This window comes from Onychomys torridus, chromosome 5 (assembly GCF_903995425.1).
Source record: "Onychomys torridus chromosome 5, mOncTor1.1, whole genome shotgun sequence".
In the NCBI taxonomy this organism is placed as follows: Eukaryota; Metazoa; Chordata; class Mammalia; order Rodentia; family Cricetidae; genus Onychomys; species Onychomys torridus.
The window spans coordinates 15,968,237-15,990,766 of NC_050447.1; the positions used below are offsets into that span (position 1 = coordinate 15,968,237).

Below are 22,530 nucleotides of genomic sequence, written 5' to 3' on the forward strand. Positions count from 1 at the left end.
TGAGGGAAGGCTGGCTTTGAACTCAGCATGGCCCACTTCAGAACTAGAGGGACCCAGCTTTCAGCTGCAGCAGCTGTAGGCAAGAACACCTTGCCTGCCACGCACACTCCAGTAAGCAGCTGTCTCCCCTTGTGGTGGGGAGGCCTGTCTCCATTCTTTCTGAGCTGGGTCATGGTGTCTGCACTGACTCCTGTCCTGCTATTGATCGGTCACCTCTGGGTCTTTGATGCCTAGCCCAGGAGGGCTGCCCTTGGCAGAGAAGCGGACCCTTGAGGTGGAATTCTGTGGACTGTCCCCATAGCTGCAGGGGAACTGGGAACTCTGAGCTGGTGGAGGGCCCCATGGCAGGGGACGTAATGTTCTGACAACCTTACAGGACAGAGGATAGATAGGATCATTTTCTGTATTTGATATGAAAGGAAAATGAAGCCCCAGAAATGCAGCGACCTCCCAGGATGGTGCACAGCTGTTGGGGCAGAAATCTGGGCAGACGGTAGACTTTTCCCTTTTCATGTCCAGTGTGCTGCCGCCCAGCTCACTTGCCCATCCTGGGATCTTGCCTGGCTTCCCAGTCACTGGTCGCTGTTGCCTTTCCAAAACTTCTCACCTTTGGTTGAGGTTTGGCCTTGTGAGGCCGCAGTCTCCTGTCAGAGTCCATGTGTCTCCTTTGTCTTTGAACACTAGAGATTAGTGGTGCCCTGGGACCTGTATGCCCTGCTCGGGCTCTGGCCTCTTTCTCTGGCTGGTCACATCTTTGTCATTGTCTGTCTGCATTTCCTAACATCGGGGGATAGCAGGGGTGCCCATGGCCTTCCCCAGGCCCAAGGTAGCACTCTAGTTGATAACTGTCTTTCTGTGTAGGAGCTTCAGTGTGATGTTTCTGTGGAGGAGGACAGCCGACAGGAATGGACTTTCACTCTCTATGACTTCGACAACAGCGGCAAAGTCACCCGTGAGGTGGGTGTGCTTACTGACGCTTGGCAGCCCTCGGGGCACGGGAGCTGGACTCGGCCTGAGTCTGCTGCCCGACCCCTCCTGCCTGCTGGGGGCGGGGCTAGGAAAAGACTTGTGGAGAAAGGCTTCTGGGAGTGTCCTGAAGGGTGTGCCGCTGGCACCTCTGAGTGGGGAGGAGGGACAGAATGAGTATAGCTGAGCATCTCACACAGTCCGGGGTTGGGGGGAAGTACCCCCTGGGGAGAGGTGGGAGACAGTGGCAAAGTCCAATGTTTTCCCAGAGAGGGACCCCAGGTTCCAACAGCCTGTCCCTACTCACTTATCCTTGCAGTCCAAGTGCTAGCAGCCACCCTTGACCGATTCAGCGAGCCCCCAAGGCCAGCCACACAGAACAGGAGCAAGAAGTGGCTGTGGCTAGTCTCCACCCCTCTCTCCTTTCAGAGCCTCCTGCAAGTCCTCCCAGGTTCCCCTCCATGCCTCTGTCTCTGCAAATGGAGCAGCAGCTGTGTGGGGCTGAGCACACAGCTCAGGGGAGAAAGTCTCAGTTCTCCAAGTGTTACTCTGACAACCCGATGAGGCAGAAAATGCCAATGGGACAGAAGGGACCATGGGACAGAGAGCAGCTTCTTGGAGGGCCAGCCCAGTGCTAAGCTGGCTCAGCCGTGCAGCACACTGGCCTGGGCGTGTGCCTGCCTAGCTGATCTCCGGTTAGGAACTGAAGGACACTCACTGGCCTGTGGCCCCTTTGCAGACTAGATATAGTGGTTCTTTAAGGCCCTGCAAGCAACCCGAATTCATCCCAGGTGCCAAGAAAGCCAAGGGCAGGCTCAGGCTCAGCATACTTCCCTCTGCCTCCCCAGGCCTGCCTGCATTATGAGGAGGTTTTGTTAGAGATGGTGCTTGGCACCTCTGTGGAAATATAAGAACAGGTGGGTGGGCTTTGTACCCCACTGTGGCCCAGCCTGTGGGCTTGCAGGGTCTCCTGAGGTATGAATGCTTAGCTTCCATATCTCCTTATCCCAGTCAGGTTGGGACAAGTATTAACTTCTCCACAGCATGTGCAGGAAGTCACCTTTAAGCTCTCAGAGGGGGATGTGGCTTACAAAGCCTGCCTCTGTCCCAGAACCAGGTGGGAGGAAGAGGCTAACTAATGTTTAACTATGCAAGACCCTGGCCTGCGACAGGATCCTAGTTTATCCTGTTGCAGCCAACAGCAAAAGGCAAAAATTGGCTCAGGCACCTGAAATTCAGCTCTGGGGGCTTCCTTCAAGTATGTGCAGGGCCAGGTCTTCCTCATGACTGTTCACTCCAGGCTCCTCTTACTGGACAGACTCTCCATGGCCCTGAGTACTAGCAGCTCTAGCCTGGACCCCTCCCTCTCAGGAATTCTTCCCATTCAGAATGTCCATACACAGCCCAGAGTCAAATCTCACTGGCCTCTCAGCCAGCCAGCCTGGACACACAGGACACAGGGCCATCCATGGCATCTTTGTCACACATACCACAGTGAAAATGGCAGCTCCTAATGGCCACCTTCTTCCTTTCTCCCTAGTGTAGACATGCTGAGGTATCTCCTGTGCATATCCCCTACTGCAGAGTCCTTGTAAGAAGGACCAGGGGCAGACATCCTTTCTGTTTTCTCCCTCACATCCTTGGTGATGAGAAGGAGCCACAAGGAAGGCAGGTGGTCTGGCATAGCCTGAAGCAAGCCTCTGGGCTGTGTTTTCTGAGGAGCTGGGATGCTGGGTTTGAGTTGAGGATCCTGCCTGGTGCCTTCCCTTATCTCTAGCCACAAAGCTCCTCTTTAAGCCTGCTGTACATACCTCTCCCTCTCTTCTTCCTAGTGCAGTGCATAGGTTTTGGTGTGCCTGGGCAGACAACCTCCTGCCTCACTGCATCTGCTGCCTGAGCCCGTGTCTAGACTGAACATGTGAACCTTTCAGGCTTTCAGTCACGTAGGAAGCAGTTAAGGTCACCTATGTTGTCAGCTTCCTGTCACTGTCCCAAATACTGAGCTACTCAAAATGAGAACGGGCTTGCTCGAGTCCACAGTCAGTTGGCTCTGTTGTTTGGGGCCTATGGTGAGGCAGCATGTTCTGGCTGGTGTGCATGGTAAAACAGAACTGCTCACCTTGGGGCCTGGGATCAAGAGGAGAGAGAAGGAAAGACCTTGTCCCACAGTCCTCTTTGGGAGCATGCCTCCAATGGCCTAAAGGCCCACCACAAGGTTTATCCCGTAAAAGCTCCACTGGCTTCCCATATGCCAACCCAAGACCACACCTTTACTATACTGACTTAGAACCAAACAGTAGCAGCCTGTTCCTGTGTGCTGGACCCTGGTTTCTAAGATGGTGGCCAGCAGTTTCTTCAGCTTTGTGCTGAAGGCACCAAGCAGGACCCCAGGCCCTCTGAGGCGTAGGACACTTGAAGAATGTTGGCAGTGGCCCTTGGTTTCCTAGTTTGTCACCTCCATCATGGGCTTTTGAAGATGATGTAGCTTGAGAGTGGGTGGTACGGCTGTGTGGGGAGCCAGGGGAGAGACAAGAAGAGAGTTCTGTGTGGCCTTGCCAGAGGAGCCAAGACAGCTGAGTATGCCAGGAGGGAGCAGCTGGCGGCCGACTCTCAAACGGTGCCCCCCACAGTCTGTCCTGCACATGTTCTGGTCTGGTCTGTCAGAGGCTTTTGTTAAAAATTAAATGAGTTGTCATGTTGATGATTTGGAATATTTCTCAGAAGATTCTGGATTTCTGGCTTCTCTGATGTAAAGTGGTCCCATCTTGTAGAGTCAGCCAGCGGAATGTCCACCATGTTTCACAGATACGCCTGTGCCATGATGGACCCTCCATGCTTTTTGCGCATCACACATCTGCCTGGCTACAGCATCGCTAGGGTCATTCATCTCTGCTTCAGCCTAAGGGAAGACAGGGCAAGGCCACGTCTGTCAGAAGTCATAGAATTGCTGGGCAATAACTGAGTGTGCCTGGTGGGTAGTTTCGTTTTGTTGGTTTTTTAAGCAAATGGCTGTCCCTCACACAGCTGACCACAGATACCCAGAGCATAGGAGTCCTAGTAGGGTACTTCTATCTCCTACTCACGTCTCTGAGATTCTCCCAGGACACTGCCGAACTCTGCATTCTGGTTTAAGAGGTAACAGGCCAGAACTGTTTGGTCAAGTTTCTCACAGATCAGTTGGTCTTCAGTGACACTTACCTCACACTACCTCACGTTTCAACAACAGAGACTCATCTTCTTCCATCCTGGAGGCTGGAGTTAGAGCTGGGGCAGTAGCTTCCATGGTTCTGGTGAGCACCCCCTTCCTAGTCTGTGGACAGCTGCCTTCTTACAGGGAGAGAACAGTGAGCTTCCAGAACAGCAGCCTCTATTCCCACATACCCCTCTCCCATCTCTCACCACCCTCCTCATTCACCGCCATCCTCACTGAGTCCAGCTGCATGGGTAAGGGCATAATCCAGTCCAGTGTAAGGACAGGATCGCATTTCTGTTTTCCCATCTAAGAGCAGGGGTATGTAGCATCCTTGGGTGCCTCTCACCTGGGGGCGTTGAGAGCTGGCTTTTAAACTCTTCCCTCCTGGATGAGGCTTCTCTGGGAGGTTCCACATGCTGCTGAGGGCCTCAGTCACTCACAGTCAACAAGCCACTCTGAGTTCATGAATTCCCTTCCTTTGGCTCTCTTGCTCCTCATTCTCTCCTCCTGAGATTTTTTTTTAAACCACACCCACCATCACATTCTGCCTCTAGTTCTCTTTGAAGGAGCCAGGGGACTTCAACACTGTGGCGGCCACCGACTCTGAGGTTGCTGGTGGCAGTGTTGTGGCTGAAGTCCATGGGGTGTCTGCTTCCTCCCAAACAGGACATTACCAGCTTGCTGCACACCATCTATGAGGTGGTTGACTCCTCTGTGAACCATTCACCCACATCAAGCAAGACACTGCGGGTGAAGCTCACTGTGGCCCCTGATGGAAGCCAGAGCAAGAGGAGTGTCCTTTTCAACCACACTGGTGAGAGTTGACAGAATGGGTACCCACTTTGGGAAAGACAGGAAGGACCCAAGTCAGCCTGGGAGGGTGGGAGGAGGCCCAGCTTCCACAGACAGTTGCTTTGTGAATTTAAGGCTTCAGCAGCCCCCTAAGGAGTAGGCCTCTAGGCTGGGGGTAGGGGTGGGTTGCATAAGGAAGGCCTTGTGTAAGCAAAGGTGTAGAGATGAGACTGGGGGCCGCAAGAAGCTACGGGGACATATAGTGGAGAGGGCAGCAGGCCAGGCCTTGGAGGGCAGCTTATGAATCTGGAGAGGTGAATGGGACAGGCAGCTGGTTTGGTCTTCACTGGGCAAGCCAGCCACAAAGTTCACCACAAAGCTGTGGTGAACCCCGATGGGTGGTATTTGAGGGCACAGTGCCAGGCAGTCCCTGGCAGAGCAGGAGCAGGCACTGACTAGTGTTTCTTGGGTATCTGGAACCCAGATCTGCAGAGCACGAGGCCCCGAGCGGACACCAAGCCTGCTGAGGAGCTTCGTGGCTGGGAGAAGAAGCAGCGATCTCCTCTCAGGTATGGTATGTACAGGCACAGGCAGCAGTCTCATGCCTGTGAACATATATTGAATACCAGCTGAATACATACATCCGAAAGGCTTTGAGCAGCAGGCTCTATTCTAGGTCCTTTGCAGGGGCCGTGGACCTATTTCAGAAGCACAGATTTACAAATCAGACTCTAAAGTTAAAAACAAAACACAGGAAAATAAAAAATGACAAACAAACAAAAAACCCCAACCATAGCCCTTCCCTGTATTCCATAGAAAGATCCTTCAGATTCTCTGCATGTGGTTTGGATTATGTGTTGCTTGTTTCTGATGTGTTATGTACCATAGACGGGGTTCCAGCAGCACCTTAGGACCTAGCACTACTGGTATTTCCCCCGGGGTCTATGTGCACATGCCTTCCCAGCAGAGAGACAGACCCCCAACCTCCCAGCCCTTCGGATGGCCTGGCTGCTGTGGGCGTGAGATCCTTCATCTGCAGGTTTCTTGCTCTCACAGTTGTAGGTGAGGGCTCATAAGCCTGCACTTGTCCGTCCCTCTGTCACTTCCGCATAAGCAGAGGGAAGGTGGGCTGTCTAGAGAAAATAGATGGCCTCAGGGCAGCTGGCAAGGGTGGGGATCTTTCCCATCTGCTGCCAAAGGGCGTGGCCAGAGAAAGATCAGTCCTTGGTGTGAGCATGGAAAAGACAGGGCCTCTAGGGCACTGCTGGGTGGGCAGTGGACTGGATGGAAGGCTCCAGGCTGCCTGGGGATAGGTGGGGCTGGGGTACAACATGGGGAGACGGGACAGATGGTGATGGGCATAGGGAAAAGGAGGCACAGACTGAGAGGCTTCTGCGGGACCCCCTTCGAGCGAGTGATAAGCTGCGTGGTTGCCCCCGTGGCTTCCCAGAAGACTACTCAACACAGTTTTTGTCACAGGTTCCAAGGTGACAGCCACCTGGAGCAGCCGGGCTGCTACCACCATTGTGTGGATGAGAACATCGAGAGGAGGAACCACTACCTAGACCTGGCGGGGATTGAGAACTACACTTCTCAGTTTGGACCTGGTAAGGGACTGGGGGCGGGGTGTGTGCACACAGAAACACAGAGCTAGGTAGTGGCCATTGTTCCCTGAGGGCTGGGGAGCTTGCTACTGAACACAGCCCAGGCTCTTCTCAGAGGAGGTAACATTAAAGATGTTTTCAAAAGGAAAGTAATACTTGGACAGAGCTGAGCAAAACTCAAGAGAATGGGAAGGCTTCAAACCCAGCTAAAACAATAGTCCCTCCCAGGCCGTCCCAGCTCTGGCCTCACATCAGCCACAGCTCTGGGGGCCACTTGGTCCACGAAAGTGCCGTGCTGCCAGCATCTGTGCCCTTGGGCCTTGTTTTACCTTTGCTCCCTCTTAGTTGAGCTCCCTCTGGTGTCCTCTGTGTTCTTTTATACACTTGGAATGTCCACCCACCTTAATTCGACCCATCTGCCATCATCTTGCCTCACCTCTCAGCAGATGGGAAGGTTCCCTTTCATGCAGAGCAGCAAAGGACAGTAAATTGATAGCTCAGATGAAAAGGTCATGGCTCCTGGTAACCCCAGGGCAGCCCAGTGCACACAGTGGGCACTCATGAAGTATCTGTCGGATTGGTTCCTAGGCTCCCCTTCAGTGGCCCAGAAGTCAGAGCTGCCCCCTCGAATCTCCAACCCCACTCGCTCTCGCTCCCATGAGCCAGAAGCTGCTCACATACCACACCGGAGGCCCCAAGGTGTGGACCCGGGCTCCTTCCACCTCCTTGACACCCCATTTGCCAAGGCGTCAGAGCTCCAGCAACGGCTCCGGGGTACTCAGGATGGGAGCAAGCACTTTGTGAGGTCTCCCAAGGCCCAGGGCAAGAACATGGGAATGGGCCACATGGCCAGAGGTGCAAGAAGCAAGCCTCCACTGATGCCCACCACCCACACTGTGTCCCCCTCTGCCCACTTGGCCACCAGCCCAGCCCTCCTCCCCACCCTGGCACCTCTGGGCCACAAGAAACACAAGCATCGAGCCAAGGAGAACCAGGCAAGCTGCCGGGGCCTGCAGGCCCCACTGGCTGCAGGAGGTGCCACCGTCATGGGGCGGGAGCAGGTGAGGGAGCTGCCTGCTGTCGTGGTGTATGAGAGCCAGGCTGGGCAGGCTGTCCAGAGACACGAGCACCACCACCACCATGAACATCACCACCACTACCACCACTTCTACCAGCCCTAAACCCCACCAGGCCACCACATGAAGGACCCGCCCCCACGCCTGAAGGCATCATTATTCTATTAATTATTGTTATTATGACAATTATTGTTATTAATAATTATTGTTACTCCACTAATATTTTAGCTAGCCCTTCATGTAGACGATATATGGAAACACAGAACTAAACTTTTATTTATATGTTGTGGGGATTATATAACTCACCCGAGAAGTGACTGGGTTTGGAAGGGTCCTTGGGCCACCCCAGCTGCAGGGTCCAGGCAGATCTTCCCAAACCGCAGGAGCCCTCAGCCCAGCTGCCCCACTCCAGCTCTTCCAGGAGAGCACCCTTGCCTGGCTCAGCTTCAGAGACCCTCAAGAGCTCCAGAGGACAACAGCTGCTACCTCTCAGTGTTATTCTGTTTTGACTTGGCCCTTAACTGATTGTAACGTGCTGCAGGGGATCCCAGTGGACTGCCGCCATGTCGATGTCTCCCTGCGCTTGTGTTTTTGCACCTCGACCTAGACACCTTAGCTGTGCTTTCTGGAGTTACTCCCTCACCTTGGCCCAAGACAGCCCCGTCCTTTTGGGGGGGGATGCGCAATGTGGAAGCGCCCCTCCTCCTCCTGTGCCCCCCTTTGCTTTTGAAGGATGCGCCTGTGTTTAATGATTGTCCTCGGAGCCAGCCTTCCTCTTCTGGAAACCGCCACAGAGAGAAGCGACCACGTAAAGAAGCGTGGGCTCCCAAGATGGCACCATTGTGTGACGGAGGATGTGAAACCCGAGTTTGCCATCAGCAAATACACTCTGTGGCTCTCTAGCAGCCTTTGTATCTATAGGTAGATGCTGCCTGTCCGTGTCTCTGTATCTTTCTATAAATACACTCTCAGGTATCTTTGCCGGTGTGCAGAAATCACTGCGCTGCTCTGTGGAAGCTCCTGCAACCCAGATGGACCCCATGTGTCATGTAAGGGCTGCCTGTCCCTCAGACACGAGCAGCCACCTCCCTCTTATCAGAGGTCGTTTCTTCGGGTTTGAAGTCTGCAGTTTTGGAGAGACCTGCTTGGGTATAGAAACTTAGAGTGGAATGGGACGGCACCTGAGACCCTGGGACAGAGTATTGGACAAGGGCCTAGGGAGACCAGAAAAAGACCATTGTCACATAGTTGGGGCCCCTAGGTAAACATGACAGTCCCAGGTTGAGTACTTTGAGGGGGGCTAGACAAGGTTGGGTGTCAACAATGGAGCAAAGGTAAAGAGACAGCAGAACCCAGACCAGCACTAAGCTACCCCTGTACCTGAAAGGTGAGGTTGAAAGGCACCTAGGAGCTGTGACCTCCATTCAGGGAATGTAGCCGGTTGTGTGGAACCCCCAGGGGTGGATGTCCTGGTTCCTTCCCCTGCCTCTTCCATATCCTTCTGTAGTGGCATCTGCTGAAGGTCTTGGGAGGGAGTAGCAGTTGTGCGGGCTTTTATTCTTGAGGGCCTTGAGAGAGTCTGACCCCAGAAGGAAATGATCGCAGCTGTCCATCTGCCCCTCTGTCTCCTGAGTTTAGCATGGTTGGTAAGCATGCACTTCTGAAGGTAGTGAGCATTGGTTGCTTTTATGGTGTTAATTTTCCTGGTTGCTTGGGACTGGTTGATGCAATCTTCAAGACGGCACTATGAGGCAACAGGAAGTAGAAATCCAGGGACTGCATCTGAGGCTCAGAGTGGTCAAGAACCCACTGGAGACACACACGGTAGGTGGCAGTGCTGGGTCCTCGTTGTCAGGTTCCCTAACACTATGAAGGACTTGAGCCCTGGCCTTTCCTCACAGGAAGCTTTCAGTTTCTGTTTGGCTAGAATCCAGCGCACAGGAGGTGACTGTAACCAAACCAAATGGGCAAGGCCTTGTGGGAGCTGGTTTCGAGATGACAGGATCCAGTATGAACGAAACAGTTTTCGTCCCTGAGTCACCCCTGTGTCAGCAGGCCTGAACTACCGTCATTCTGGGTCCAGGACCAGGAGGAAAGAACTTTCTAGGAGACAAAAGCCTGATGAGGGATGGTGGTTGACTGGGTTTGGACCAATCAGCGCGGCCCACCGGGTATGTGCCCACTTGCCACAGGAGGCAGGGTCAGCACTGAGGACAGCAGGGGTGGGGTGGGGGTGTAGCAAACAACAAAACAAAACAAACCCAGGCCCACAGGTGCCACAAGCAGTGATAACTAGGGAGTGGGAGCTAGCTTTATGACATGGATCCTTGGCCTGGGGAAGGAGGTCCCCTGCTGCTCCAGGATTTTCTCACTTCTTGATAACTTTTAAAAGTCACTTATAAAAATAGTGCCATGTTCACCTGTAAAAGCCCATGGAAGTTTAGAGTAAAAGGTAACTCACCAGGCTCCATCCCAGCATCCATGTCCAGATGCCCTCCAGGACCGTGGGTGCAGTGTGGTGGTTGGGACATAGGCTGGTGCCAGGCTGCAGGGACTCAAGACCTGACTCCCTTTCCTCACAGCATGTACTACTGCAGGTGAAATGCTATGCCTTAGTTCCTCCCTTGTGAGCACTATCCAGATGCTAGCTGTTTTCCTGAGTAGAATAAATGCATTTTATAGAATATCTCCCATTTAAATTTTGTTAATTTAAATTTCCCAACAGAGTTTGAAACAGTTGTGTAACAGTAACCTTGAACTCACCACCCAGAAGTTTCAAATACTGACATTCTGCACTATTTCTTTCTGATCTATTTTTAAGAGAGAAAACCTGGCAGTTATGCTCAGTCCCTTCCTCACCCTGTTCTTTTATTTTTATCCAAGGAGCAGCATAGTGTTCATTCTTAGGCTTTCTTCTCTGCAGCCCAGTGTACTTGGGAACCTCCCCCAGAGTCACTGAACTTTGTCCCCCTGAACAGCTGCTCAGCCCTCTTGCTCAGAGGCACTGTCACCGCCTGGCAGGCCGGTGGGTCGTCTCTCATCCTTTGCCATGACACACTGCATAGAGGGTCCTTGTACGTAACTTGTCTCACTGTCTACTCAGGAGACAGAAGGTGACAGAAGGCATCAACTTAGAGCTGCTCGTTTCCAGATCAAGTGTGGTTTCCGTTTTGAAGCTATTGTAAGTGACCTCTTAAAAGCGGTTAGAGCAAATAATTAGGAGGAAAGAAGAGAGAGAGGAAGGCAGAGGAGACAAAGTTGGATTCTGTGTGTAGATGTGACCCAGTTCCCGGGCACAGTTGCTGCTTCCCTGGCCCCTGAGCTCTGAGCACCCAACCTCCCTGGAGCCTGGAGAAGTATCTGGGTATTTTTCAGATTTAAGGCATCATGGCCTTGCAGCTTTGGGCACACGTGTACATGGATGGCACTCGCTGCTTGGTGATAGGAGGGGGAGGGCATGATGGATATCCACTTTGCTCTCACCTCCCCTGTCTGGGGAGCAGCACACACCCAGCCATGCCAGGTAGACATTTTGGCAAAGGGCATAGCCAGGACCTGTTTGACTTTCTCCTTTGCCCAGTATTCATATCTCAGATTGCTGCTGGGCCAGAGAGGTGGGAAGAGCGGGGCTACCTATCCAAAGTCCTACTAATCAGCAGTCCCTGTGACTCATGACCTAGGCTATGGACACCACCCAACACCTTCAGTTGTGTGAAGGTCAGGGCTGCCAGCCACACTACTGGCACTAGGGGATTGCCTATTCCAAGTTCTCCAAAGCAACCTTACCCTTTGCCCAGGCTCACTCCATCAACCAATCTCCTGGTGCTGGCCTTGGTCTCCTGCTGTTCCCACTCTGGCAGGGCTGTGTCTGTAGAGACAGTAGAGATAAATCAGCTACCTGCCTTACTGGAACTAGACACAGGCACGGGTCACCCTTCCCATCATTAAACTACTCCTACCCCAAGACCCCTTTATTTGGGGCTCTGGTCTGCTCTGAGCCAGAAGAACCTTAAAGCCAGCTCCTCTTCTCCAGAGCTGATGCTCTAGGATGTCTTTCCTGCTCTGATACATTTTCCTTTGGAGGGCTCCTGATGCCCAGGATCTGGTCCCAGGAAGTGGCGGAGTTAAGCTTGGACACCCTGCTTCCAGCTGACCCAGTCAGTGAGTAGTTTGCTCTCCCCTAGCCTTCCAAGCAGTAGAGGAAGTAATCCTGCTCCATGTAGCCCATCAGGCTGGCAGCCAAGAGTTACTTACTGCAGCCCAAGTCCCTCCTGATGTGACTTGGGAATTGGCCAGCCTGTCAGTGGGTGGAAACTGCATTCAGAATCACCTGGAGGAGGTTTTAGAGGCCAGTCCTTTGGTCACACCTCTGATGATGCTGATTTGGGGGTCTGGGAATTAGCTTGGCTATTAAGAGCTCAGGATCCCAGATGGTATGCTACACAGCCAAGGTGATACTCTAGAGCCTTGCAATGTCCCCTAGATAATTTCAGAAGACCTTTTGAGAGAAATACTTGAATTCTAGGACTGAAGAAGCATGTTAAATATAGACTCCCAGGCTCACCCCTAGATTAAGGGCTTAGGGTTAGGATACAGGGACAGTGATTTTTAACAAGATCCCACCCCTGGACATGGTGGTGTATCTGTCCCATAGGCCATCCTGAGAATGCTGGGAGCCTGTGCTTTGGCCCTGCCTCAAGGAATATGTGAATTGGAATAGAAGGGAGACAAGGACATGCACACCCACCCGCTGCCGCTGCCACTGCGCACTAACGGTCCAGAAAACTTCATGGAAATCAGAACAAGTATCCATAACCCCAGGAGAGGACCAGGCTAGAGTGCTCAGTACCTCCATTTGTATAGGCCAAGTTTCTCTCCTAGCTGTGCTGCCATTGGCTCTGAATAGCCCACCCACTCCATTACCACAAAACCACAAACATTGCAGAGAACTGGACTTACTGAGACCCAGTGGCTTCCAATTGGAGTGGTCCCCGAGTGACAGAGACATGGACATAGTTTTGCCCTCCTTCACCTGAGATGAGATTTGGCATTAATAACATATGCATATACTCCTTAAAACCCCTCTTCCTGATTCCTGCACTTGGCCTTGGACCCCTGGGCCAAGGTTGACTTGGCAGTATAGAACTCATTGTGGCCACCACTTTGTTTCCAAGCCGATGGCTACCAGGTCACTGTGGGAGCCAGCTTTGGGGATCGTGTTTGGGCAGACCCCTGTCCCCAGGAAGAAAGGTGGATGGGGAAGCCATTTGGAGCTTAGTTCTTAGAATGAGAAGCAGAGGTCAAAGACCATAAAGGCTCTCAGCATTGACGGGATCATTCCTTACCTCCACCAGAGTTCTGATACCCTATGTTACTAACATTATTACTCTTTTTCTCTATTTCCAAAAGCAAAATTCGGGTGCCTTCATCAAAGCTGGCCACCTAAGCAGTTCATCGTTTTCCAGCCAGGCTGTTCTTCCTGGAGCTTTAGCAAATCCAGCAGAGGGCAGCAAGCAGGGTGTGCCTGGGAACCTGGTCCTGAGTGTCTCTGTCATGTCCGCAGCGCCTGAAGACAGGGCTCCTCCCAAAGTGGGGGTCTTCAAGGCCCAGGGTGCAGTAGGTGGTTAGTAAATAGGAGAGTAAACACGATGGGGAGGGAGACAAGGCACCCACTGCAAGGTGGGGAAAGTTCATGGCCTCATGAGAACCCTGGCATCCTCCCGGCTGGGGTCTTAGGGATGCAAGTGTGCATAGCAGCAGCATTGCTGTCTTTTGCTTTTGTTTTGAAAACCATGCTTAAGATGTAGCTCAGTGGTAGAGCTCTTGCAGAGCCTGTGCAGAGCCTGGGGTTTGATCTCAAGAACAGGAGCAGCAGCAGCAGCAGCAGCAAAGCCAATACAACAAAACGACAAGAGCACCATTTAGTTTATTTAAAAGGAAACAAACCACATTGTGTTGTTCTCATTTTGCTGGTTGGTTGATTGATTGGTTGGTTCCTACCTCCCCCAGAACCAGTGAAGATTCAGCCAAAAGTTCTTTGTGGTTTTGAACAAATGATTGTGATTGGATGGGAAGGATCTTTCTACCATAGATACAGGAGATTGGAGACTCCAGGAGGCAGACTTGTCCAGAAGCCAATCCTAGACCAGCTCCAGCGAGCGCTCTTTAATACCTGAGGCACTCGCTGTCTACACAAAGGCACACGTTTGTTCCAGATAGCCAGTATCTGGAAGCTGGGGAGGGGCCTGGTCAGGACTTCACAGGCTACCGAAGTCTGCTGGTATTGACAAGGCTTAGCCATCTCAGTGATGGGCAGGCCAGTTCAGTAGTAAGCGCTGGACCACATGCCTGTGCGGCACATGGCAGAGGGTAGATTGAACAGGGATGAGCCAAGTTTCCCAGAGCTCTGGCCACCCTCCCCCTCCCACCCATCCTACTCAGCTCCTATGCTAACCTCCAACAGCTGGGACAGACCTAGAAAGGTCCAGTATACCATGTTTGTCTCATTTCAGGGTTTCAAAGACTTTAAATGAATGTCCAAAATCTAAAGTTTTCACTTAAAAAAACAAGGCTGCTGGCTTTTTTTTTTTTTTTTTTTTAAATGAGAATCAGAAAATCAAAATCACATTCCTATCAGAGTTGAGTAGTGTCTGGTCCTTCAGGTAGTGCACAAGCACCCCCAGGACCTGGGGCCCATCACCTAAGCCCCAAGCCTTCCTAGCCTGGTCTAACTGCCTTAGAGCTCATAGCATGTATTTCCCCTGACTGTGAGTTGAGCTGGATCCAGTTGAGTAGGGGTGTTCCAGGCATGAGAAGACATTCACAGGAAGGTGTCAGGGAGTCCCCCCAGCCCTCACCACATAGCCCATTACTCAGGTGGGCAAGCCTGGCCATAGCAAAGCCCTAGGGGTAAGATTGCCCCCAGCCTTGATTGGTTTGTCAAGTAGCCTGACGAGATCTACTTAGCTTTAAGCTCCTGGGTCTTTGGCGATTTCAGCAAGATAGGAGATGGGAAAAGGGTGCCTTCCGTATCGAGCTCCCTGAACAAATACCACCCAGCTCTCCAGGAAGGGAAGCAGGAAGGCTGCTGGCTAGTCTGGAGAGCTCAGCATGGACCCCAATGCTGCCTGTGCAGTTGTGGCTTCTGAAGGTTCAGGAGGACCGCCCCAGGTGGCCTGGCTGGCAGAATGCCGCTTACTTGCTGTGTGACACTGAACAAGTGTCCTGACTATTCTGTACCTCGCTTTCCTGATTTACAATGGACTCATTACAGTCCCCACCGCATGGAGCTGAAAGGATGAGATTAAAGGGCCCATGGGCGTGAAACTGTAGCACAGACCATTGCATGTGGGAGGCCAGTCATCAACGCCAGCTTCTGTGAGGAGAACACGGCCCCAGAAGACCATGGGAAGTAGGTGCTGCCCTGCCCTCACCCCAACTGCAGAGGCCTTTCTGCTACATACTTGAGATCACCCTGCCTGACCTGTTGTTTTTCCCGACCACATTCCATGGGGTCATTCTTTACTTCCATACCTGGCTTGTGGTGGGGACTTGGAAATGCTGCTATACAGCACAATGAGACTGCCCCAGCCCCAGTCCTAGGGAGTGACAGCTCTGAGCCCACGGACGTGGATAGGATTGGAGACTGGCAGCCTGTGGGGCCCTTCCTCGTAAACAGTAGCCTTCTAAAGCTTGTGGCTGAATGGCCAGCAGGCATTGGCTGAGACAACCAGGACCACTCATTCTCCATGGGCCACCATCACTGTCCTCAAGTCAGACAGCTGAAAGCGTTCTAGAGACTACAGGCTGACCAAGGGCCCAGAAGCTCATGAATCCTACGGTTCCTTCTTTCTCGGGGCTGATCATGCTTGTTGCTAGGCTGTGCTCATTCACCTCTGCAGTTAGTCAATCAAGTTGCCTTGAACACTCAGTATGTGAGTCCTCATCTGCTGGTCCTGGGGAAACAGAGGGAGAGGTTCCTGCCTGCCTGTCGTGACATTGCCACCAGCCAGTCAGTGCACAAAGACACTTGTTTCCTGGATATTGATGCTCACATTGAGCTTGGACATAGGACCACATCTCCAGCCTGGCGTTTGCTCCTTGAGACAGTCCCAGCTTCCCCATGCTTAGGAACCAGGCAGTCCTGCTCTAGGCCGAGGGACTATTTTAAACAGCGAAATCCCCAGCACAGAGCAAAGCCCAGAAAGAAATTGTGACAAGGACATATGTTTATAAGACAAAAGCTGGAACCAGAGACCAGGGCATTGCCCTGTTCATCCCAGCTGGGCATGAGCAGTCAGGCAACTCCATGAATGACCATGAAAATGCCATAGGTAATAACTTTGGGTTTACACATGAAGTTACACAGGTTGCTAAAAGCACAGTATGGGCATCTGTCAAGGATGGAGCCCTCTGTTCAGACCTGTTTATGTCAATTATATGGTTTCCACTAAATCTCTGTCTGTTCACCAGAGATCAAGGGCCCAGCTGAGTGCTAGTTAGAGTCCTGTAGAGCGAGGAAAGGATTCACACTTCTAGGCTCTTGCACAGCCTCCAGTCAGACCCAGCATGGGGTCTAATACCAGCCAGAGAAGTGTCTTGGGTGACTGGCTTAGAAGCACAAATGGGTAGTGGCGTTGCTGTCACAGAACCCTGCTACAAGGCTCCTGTAGCATGCTTGTTCTGTTCCCAGGCAGTTGGCGCAGGCTGAGGACTGGGCTCTTGTGTGGATGTTTTGGGGTGCAGAAGAGAACAGAGGCACTGATGTTGTCTTGTGGGGTCTTAGCAGGATCCGTGTCCCAGGGTTGGAAGAGAGAGCCTGGCTGTCCCACTTGGTCCCACTTCCCCCGACTGTGACCTCTAGAGTGCAGCATCTGATTGTGATGTGGTTGGTCCTGAGACTCCTGGCCCAGCCTTTCCAGGGAGGCTTCCTTCCTCCTCCTCCTCCTCCACTGAGCGTTGGCCTGTGCGTGCCCCAAATGTCTTACTATAGTTTACTTATAACTCACCAGTCTGTTGTTACAAGGAGCTGCCACATTTGCGCTTTTGAGAAGGATTTGGGCAGAACAAATAATTGGGCCTCACTGCTCAGAGATGACCATCTCAGACTCAGCAGGCCATTCCTTGGACCACACCCATACCACGTTTATCTCCAGAGTCCTCTGTCCTTATATACTTTTCCAGTATATAGTGATCAACAACTGTGTCAGGAAGAGTGTTCATGTCAATCAAAAATGCTCATGTGAACCAAGCAGACCCCATCTTGATGGACTTTCACAGGGCTCATAGGCCAGTGGGAGTGGGGGCATCTGTCACACAGTTGCATTGCTCCGGGCTGGGATGCCTTCTGTGGAGACATGGAGGTATAACAGCACATAACAGACTGAGGGGGCAAGAGTTGGAACCGTATGTAGGTGAGAGTGCAAGACTGATGAGGAATTAGCCAGGGAGAAAGCCAGTCAAGACCATGACATAGAAGAGAAGGTGAGGCATTGGGTGAATGGCTGGGAGCCAGTGTGCATGAGTGTGGCAAGGGAGCCAGCCAAGGCTGGTAGGCTATAGGAGAGGGCATGGCAAATGGTGTCCTCTAACCTAAGAGACATAAAAAAATTGGAAGCTCAGCAGTGGGAGACAGCATATGCCCCTGGCTAGTACATGGTGGAGGGATTGGAAAGTGTCCTGGACAGGGGATCCTCACTATAAGGCACATGGTGACTCAACATCTACCCATCTAGTGTGGGTGTCTGTGACATGCTTCCCCATGAAGGTGCTTAGGTACACTAGTCTGTCTCCATCCTGGACCAACACTACTGTTCCTGATGTCAAACCACATCTCTTTAAGTGTGGAAAGGAACATAAGGATGTGGGTGGGTCTAAGCAAGGATGGAGGCAGAAAAGGTAGAAAGAGGAGGGAGGGTGGGGAAGGTTAAGTGAAACTAGGAGTGTACGGGGAAGCTGATGAAAACCCATTGTTTTGTAAGACAATTGAAAATAAATCTTGAAAAAGGAGTTTGAACAGAGGTGCCGTCTATGAGTGGAGAATGTTGCTCCTAGAAGCCATAATTTATTAAATGAAGATCCCAGTGTCAGGCTTGAGATACCTTTATCCATTGTTAGTCAGGGAGGCCCCAGAGATGCCCCCAATACAGCAATTGCCATTGCTTTTGGTTGCCATCATAACTGGATAGTAAGACCCTACTACTGAAGACAAACATTTGAGACAGAGAGAAGTCAAGCTAGAACTCACTTGAAAACTTCCTCCCTAACGACTAGTTTTCATAGTGCCAGGGGTGATACTCAGACTCCTGGGGGAGAAAGGTCATCAGTATTGCCCAGTAGTGAACCCTTGGATGCCTCAATACTGACCTTCCAGGAAGATGTGCCCACCAGTACAATAGTGGCACAAAGTTCCAGGGACAACCAACCATTTTCTGATTGCAGTTGAGGCATGCTCTACAGGAGGGCATTTATGCCTGGTACTGAAAATCCCGGTCAAAAGCCTGTGGCTGGGGAGTTCATAGCCCTGGGAATGGGGGGACCCTACTACTATTGTCTTGCTAAATGGTCATACTATCAAACTACCTTGTAAATAGCCATAGATCAGTGCTGCTCTCAGCCCTGGTCAGAGAAGCTTCTTTTTGCAGTGGTCAGTAGTTCATGCAGACTCGTAACTGGTCAAAGTGCTGAAAAGTGACTGTTGAGTGTTCATCCCTAAATGGGACATCTCTGTCAAGTCCCTTCCTTCAAGGCTCAAGAAACATTTCAGACAAGGAAACAGGAAAAAATGCCAAGAACCAGAGAAGTGAGGTGCTGTCTTCTGGACATGATGTGGCCGCCGTGCTTATAATCTCAGAGAGGCTACGTGCTTGAGAGTGCACCCATTCCCATGGGTGGAGCAGGGTAAAGGAAGCCCCATGACTAGGAGTGAGTGGAAGTTAATGAGTGTTGGGCGAGGGGAGTTCACTTTTCTGACGCAGCAGGTGGTAAGTCGCCGGGGTGCAGTAAACAGCCCATGTCCATGCAGCCATCCAAATCAAATTCAGTGGGTTATCGGGAAGAGGAGTTGCAGAGGGAGTGGGGGAGGATAAGAGGATTGAGAGATGGAGTTGAATTTGATCAAAATACATCATGTACATATATGAAATTGTCAAAGAACAAACTCTTTTTAAAAGAAGGGGGTGGGGCAGGCAAGGATGGACATCTGGGGCCGGCATGTCCCCCTGGCAATTGCTGAACTGGTGGTAGGAGGCAATAAGGGAAAAACGGACTTGCGCCCCTCTGCCAGCGAAGGGTGGAGGGGGAGGTACAATATTGACTTTAACATGGGGGATTTTAAAAGCCCCGATGTTCCCACTTTGCGCTTTGCTTCTCACAGGCAACCCAGGACCTTTGAAGTCTGGCTGGCCCAGTGGGGAGCAGCTTCTGCAGAGAGAGATGCAGGAGGGGGAGGGCTTCTGTGGAGAGGAGACGTGGGAGGGGCGGGGTCCAGCTTTTGTGGAAAGGAGATGCTGAGAAGGGCCGAGGGGCGGGCTTCTGTGAAGAGGAGCTGGGGGTGGGGTTGTGTGTGTGTGTGTGTGTGTGTGTGTGTGTGTGTGTGTGTGTGTGTGTGTGTGCAGCAGGGCCGAGGGGCGGGCGGGCTTTTATGGAGAAGCTATGCTCATGGGGGTGGGAAGGGGGCCAGGGGCGGCGGAAACTATTAGGCGCGCTCCAGCAAAAAGGCCGCAAATCCAATGATAATGTACATCTGTTTCAGGACTTTATAAGCTTTGAACATTTTTTATGGGCAGATAAGTGGGTCGTTTTCTTACCATAACTTAGAACTTCAAAGAGGAATGTGTGGATGATGCAAATTGCTGAAATATGAGATTTTCCTACAAAGAGGCTTCCAAAAAAGACAGGAGGGAAGGATGGGAGGGACCGAAGGCTAATTGATGCCACAGCCTTTTATGTACACTGCAAAAATGGGACAGAAATTGATTTTTATGAAAAGTTGATGGGAGATGAGGGGGGGGGCTGTGCCCCTCCTGTGGGGTCTGAGGTGGCAGCCTGAGGCTGCCCAGGCTGAGGTCAGCCCTCTTCACATAGCCTCTGCTTCCAAGTGTCATTGCGATGGGACACCAGGACCCTTCTAGGCCAGCCAAGGAGATGTCAACACAGGCCTGGAGCACTCAATGGGGCTCATAAGCGTGGAGGGTTTGGGGAGGCCTTGGAAGAGGCACTTTGTGGGAGCAGCAGGATCCTGCACCCCACCCCCTTCATACACAGTTCCCTGTGTTGTTTTGTCTGCATGCCCCACCCCCGGCTCTAGCGGTTAGCCAGGGAGCTCCAAAGAGGGGGCCTAGTGAACACTCCATGCATGCTCGGAGAATGAATGAATGAGATGAGAAAATGATGGAGCTTCTTGGCAAGGAGGGTCAACCAGCTGCCTTTTCATGATTTTCTGAACCCACCCTGGACAATTCATTCTGGAAAAGGTGATGTGTCTAGGTTTATAGCTGACCCTGACACCCTTTCTGTCTGGAAGTTATATAGTCTAAACCAGCCTGGACAAAGCGATGGGTCTTGCCAGTGATTGGTTTGGGTAAGGTCACGTGGCCGGGTTGTGGCCTCTGAGATGTAAAGGTGCAGCCCATGAGGTACTTGTAAAATGTTAAGGCTGTAGCCATCTGGCCAGCTGCCTGAGACTAGTGAGGTGTGGGGCCCAGAGGCCACCACTGAGTTACCGCTCCTGTAGTACCTGGCAGCCGTCCAGCTATGTGGCTTTTCTCTGGAAAGGATTTCAAGACAGTAATTTGGATACATGTTTATTTTGAGGGAAAACACCAGGAGGGGAGGGAGGAAGCCAAGCAGAGGGAGGGGGCCGCTGAGGGACACTCTGTCCTAGTCTTGTTCTCCAGGAGAGTATGGGGAGCTTCCGGTAGACACCCGCCCCTATGCCCACCCTTACAGAGCCAAGGAGCTGGGAGATTATCCACTCATTCCTGTCAGTCACTTGTTGAGGGCAGCTTAGCTCACCAGGCGCAGGAAGAGCTGTGCTGATACAGAGAGGCTTAAACAGAACGGCAGGTGTGGGCGGTGGAAATGGTCAAATGATCCCTGTACAGGCAGAGCCTATGGTTTAGGATTGCTGGAGGATCCCAATCTTGGCTTTCGAGAGGGCTGTGGGGTGGGGGCGGGGGGGGGGCGTCTCAGAGGACCAGGTGAGGTTAGGTTAGAAGTCTGTTTCCTGGGAGCCCATCCAGGTCTAGGGGAGGCATGATAATGACCCTGAGAAGGTTAAAGTGTATCAGCGTAGCTGGAGTTGCTGGAGCGACTTGTCCCTACCCACTGACATCCCATCGGCATCAACGGGTTTCTGACATGCTTGGACCTCAGGTGTCAGTTTTGTGAGCTATGCCTCCACAAAGACTTCCCCTTTCTCTCTCCTGTTGCCACCTTCTCCTGGGCCCCACTCTGGATCCACCTCCAAAGAAGACAGGAAGTCCTCCGTCTCCCTGCTCCTGCTAGGTCCCCCCACTGCTACCCTGTGCTGGCCACCTTCCTCTTCATCCACTTATGTCCTCTCCCAGAGTCTTTGAGATCTACATTTACATTCTCTGCTTAAGAATTATTCTTGGGCTGGAGAGATGGCTCAATGGTTAACAGCACTGACTGTTCTTCCAGAGGTCCTGAGTTCAATTCCCAGCAACCACATGGTGGCTGACAACCACTTGCAATTAGATCTGGTGCCCTCTTCTGGCCTTCAAGGACACATGCAGGCAGAACACTGCATACATAATAAATAAATAAACCTTTAAAAAAAAAAAAGAATTATTCTCACCTCCCCATCTTCATGACATCTGCCTGGAAAGAATAAGGCCCTTGGAGTCAAGGGCTCTCCGGTCAGATGGACAATAGTCATGGTCTCTGCCCTGTTGCTATGGACTTCCTTGTCTCTGAACCCATGAGACCTTTCTGTAGCAGGTTTCCTGGTCTCAGGGCAGTTTGTCAGGGTGCAGACCACAGCTCCCCTTAACTCACTGTTTGTCCTTAGACCCCCACAAAGGTGCCCACCTGCTCCTTGTCTCCCCTCTCTCTTCCTTGGTTATGCAGCCTTTGGTTCTTTCTGAGTTCAAGAATACAGACACTTCTCTCCCTGTCTCAATCACATTTTGTGACTAATTTCTGATCGATAGTGTAACTCTTGGGGCTCTTCCTTAGAGATGGCTTCCTACACACTTACCATCTCTTCTACCCTGCCTCTCTCTGTTTAGCTATATGGAAAGCAGATATGATGGCCATGGTTTTAGCCACCAAAATGGATCATGAGGACAAAGACTATACCCTAGAGATGCTGGAGTGGCGGGAAGAAGGCTGTGTCCCTAAGGACTTGGAGGAGCAAGGTCTCCATGCCGGGGATGGGTGTCTGTGCTTAGACTATTCTGTGAGAAGAAATCAAGTCCACTCCTGTTTGAGTTCTCAATTGCAGCCAAACCAAATCTCAACTGAAATGCTTTCCTGAAATCATAGCTTGTTCCAATTCTTCCAGCCTGGGGTTTGTGGCATTCAGCTTTACCTAACCTTCCTTATAAAATGATGTCATACACAACTGCATGGCACCTGTCTATGATCTCTTTGCTGGTTGCTGTACCCATATAATTGTTTACAAATTAAAAAGCTATTAGAATAGTGATATCATTCGGACTTCAGTCCTGACCCCCTTCTTTTCCCCACAGACTCCCTTACTGGGTCCCATCTACTCCATGGCTTCAGAGACCATCTTTAGGCTAACAGAGTTCTAATGACATGTGCCTTGAACTCACTCTCTCATCCTAAACCTCATTCCCAATTTAGCCACTGACAAGGACAGTCCTCTCAGGAGCCCAGCCACAATTCCTCCCTTGTCTCCCAGCCTGGGGAC

At 51.7% G+C, this 22,530-nt stretch overlaps 1 protein-coding gene across 3 annotated transcripts in view; it reads left to right on the forward strand.

The window, feature by feature from the left end:
• The window catches only part of Nkd1 (NKD inhibitor of WNT signaling pathway 1), a 70,121-nt gene extending 61,495 nt beyond the window's left edge, over positions 1 to 8,626 (forward strand). For all 3 annotated transcript variants that reach the window (XM_036188579.1, XM_036188581.1, XM_036188580.1), the window contains 5 exons: positions 862 to 957; positions 4,826 to 4,973; positions 5,436 to 5,520; positions 6,431 to 6,558; positions 7,144 to 8,626. In XM_036188579.1, coding sequence (XP_036044472.1) covers positions 862 to 957; positions 4,826 to 4,973; positions 5,436 to 5,520; positions 6,431 to 6,558; positions 7,144 to 7,736 — 1,050 coding nt within the window. In that variant the 3' untranslated portion in view covers positions 7,737 to 8,626. The remainder of the gene's footprint in view (positions 1 to 861; positions 958 to 4,825; positions 4,974 to 5,435; positions 5,521 to 6,430; positions 6,559 to 7,143) is intronic.
• Positions 8,627 to 22,530: the final 13,904 nt, after the last annotated feature.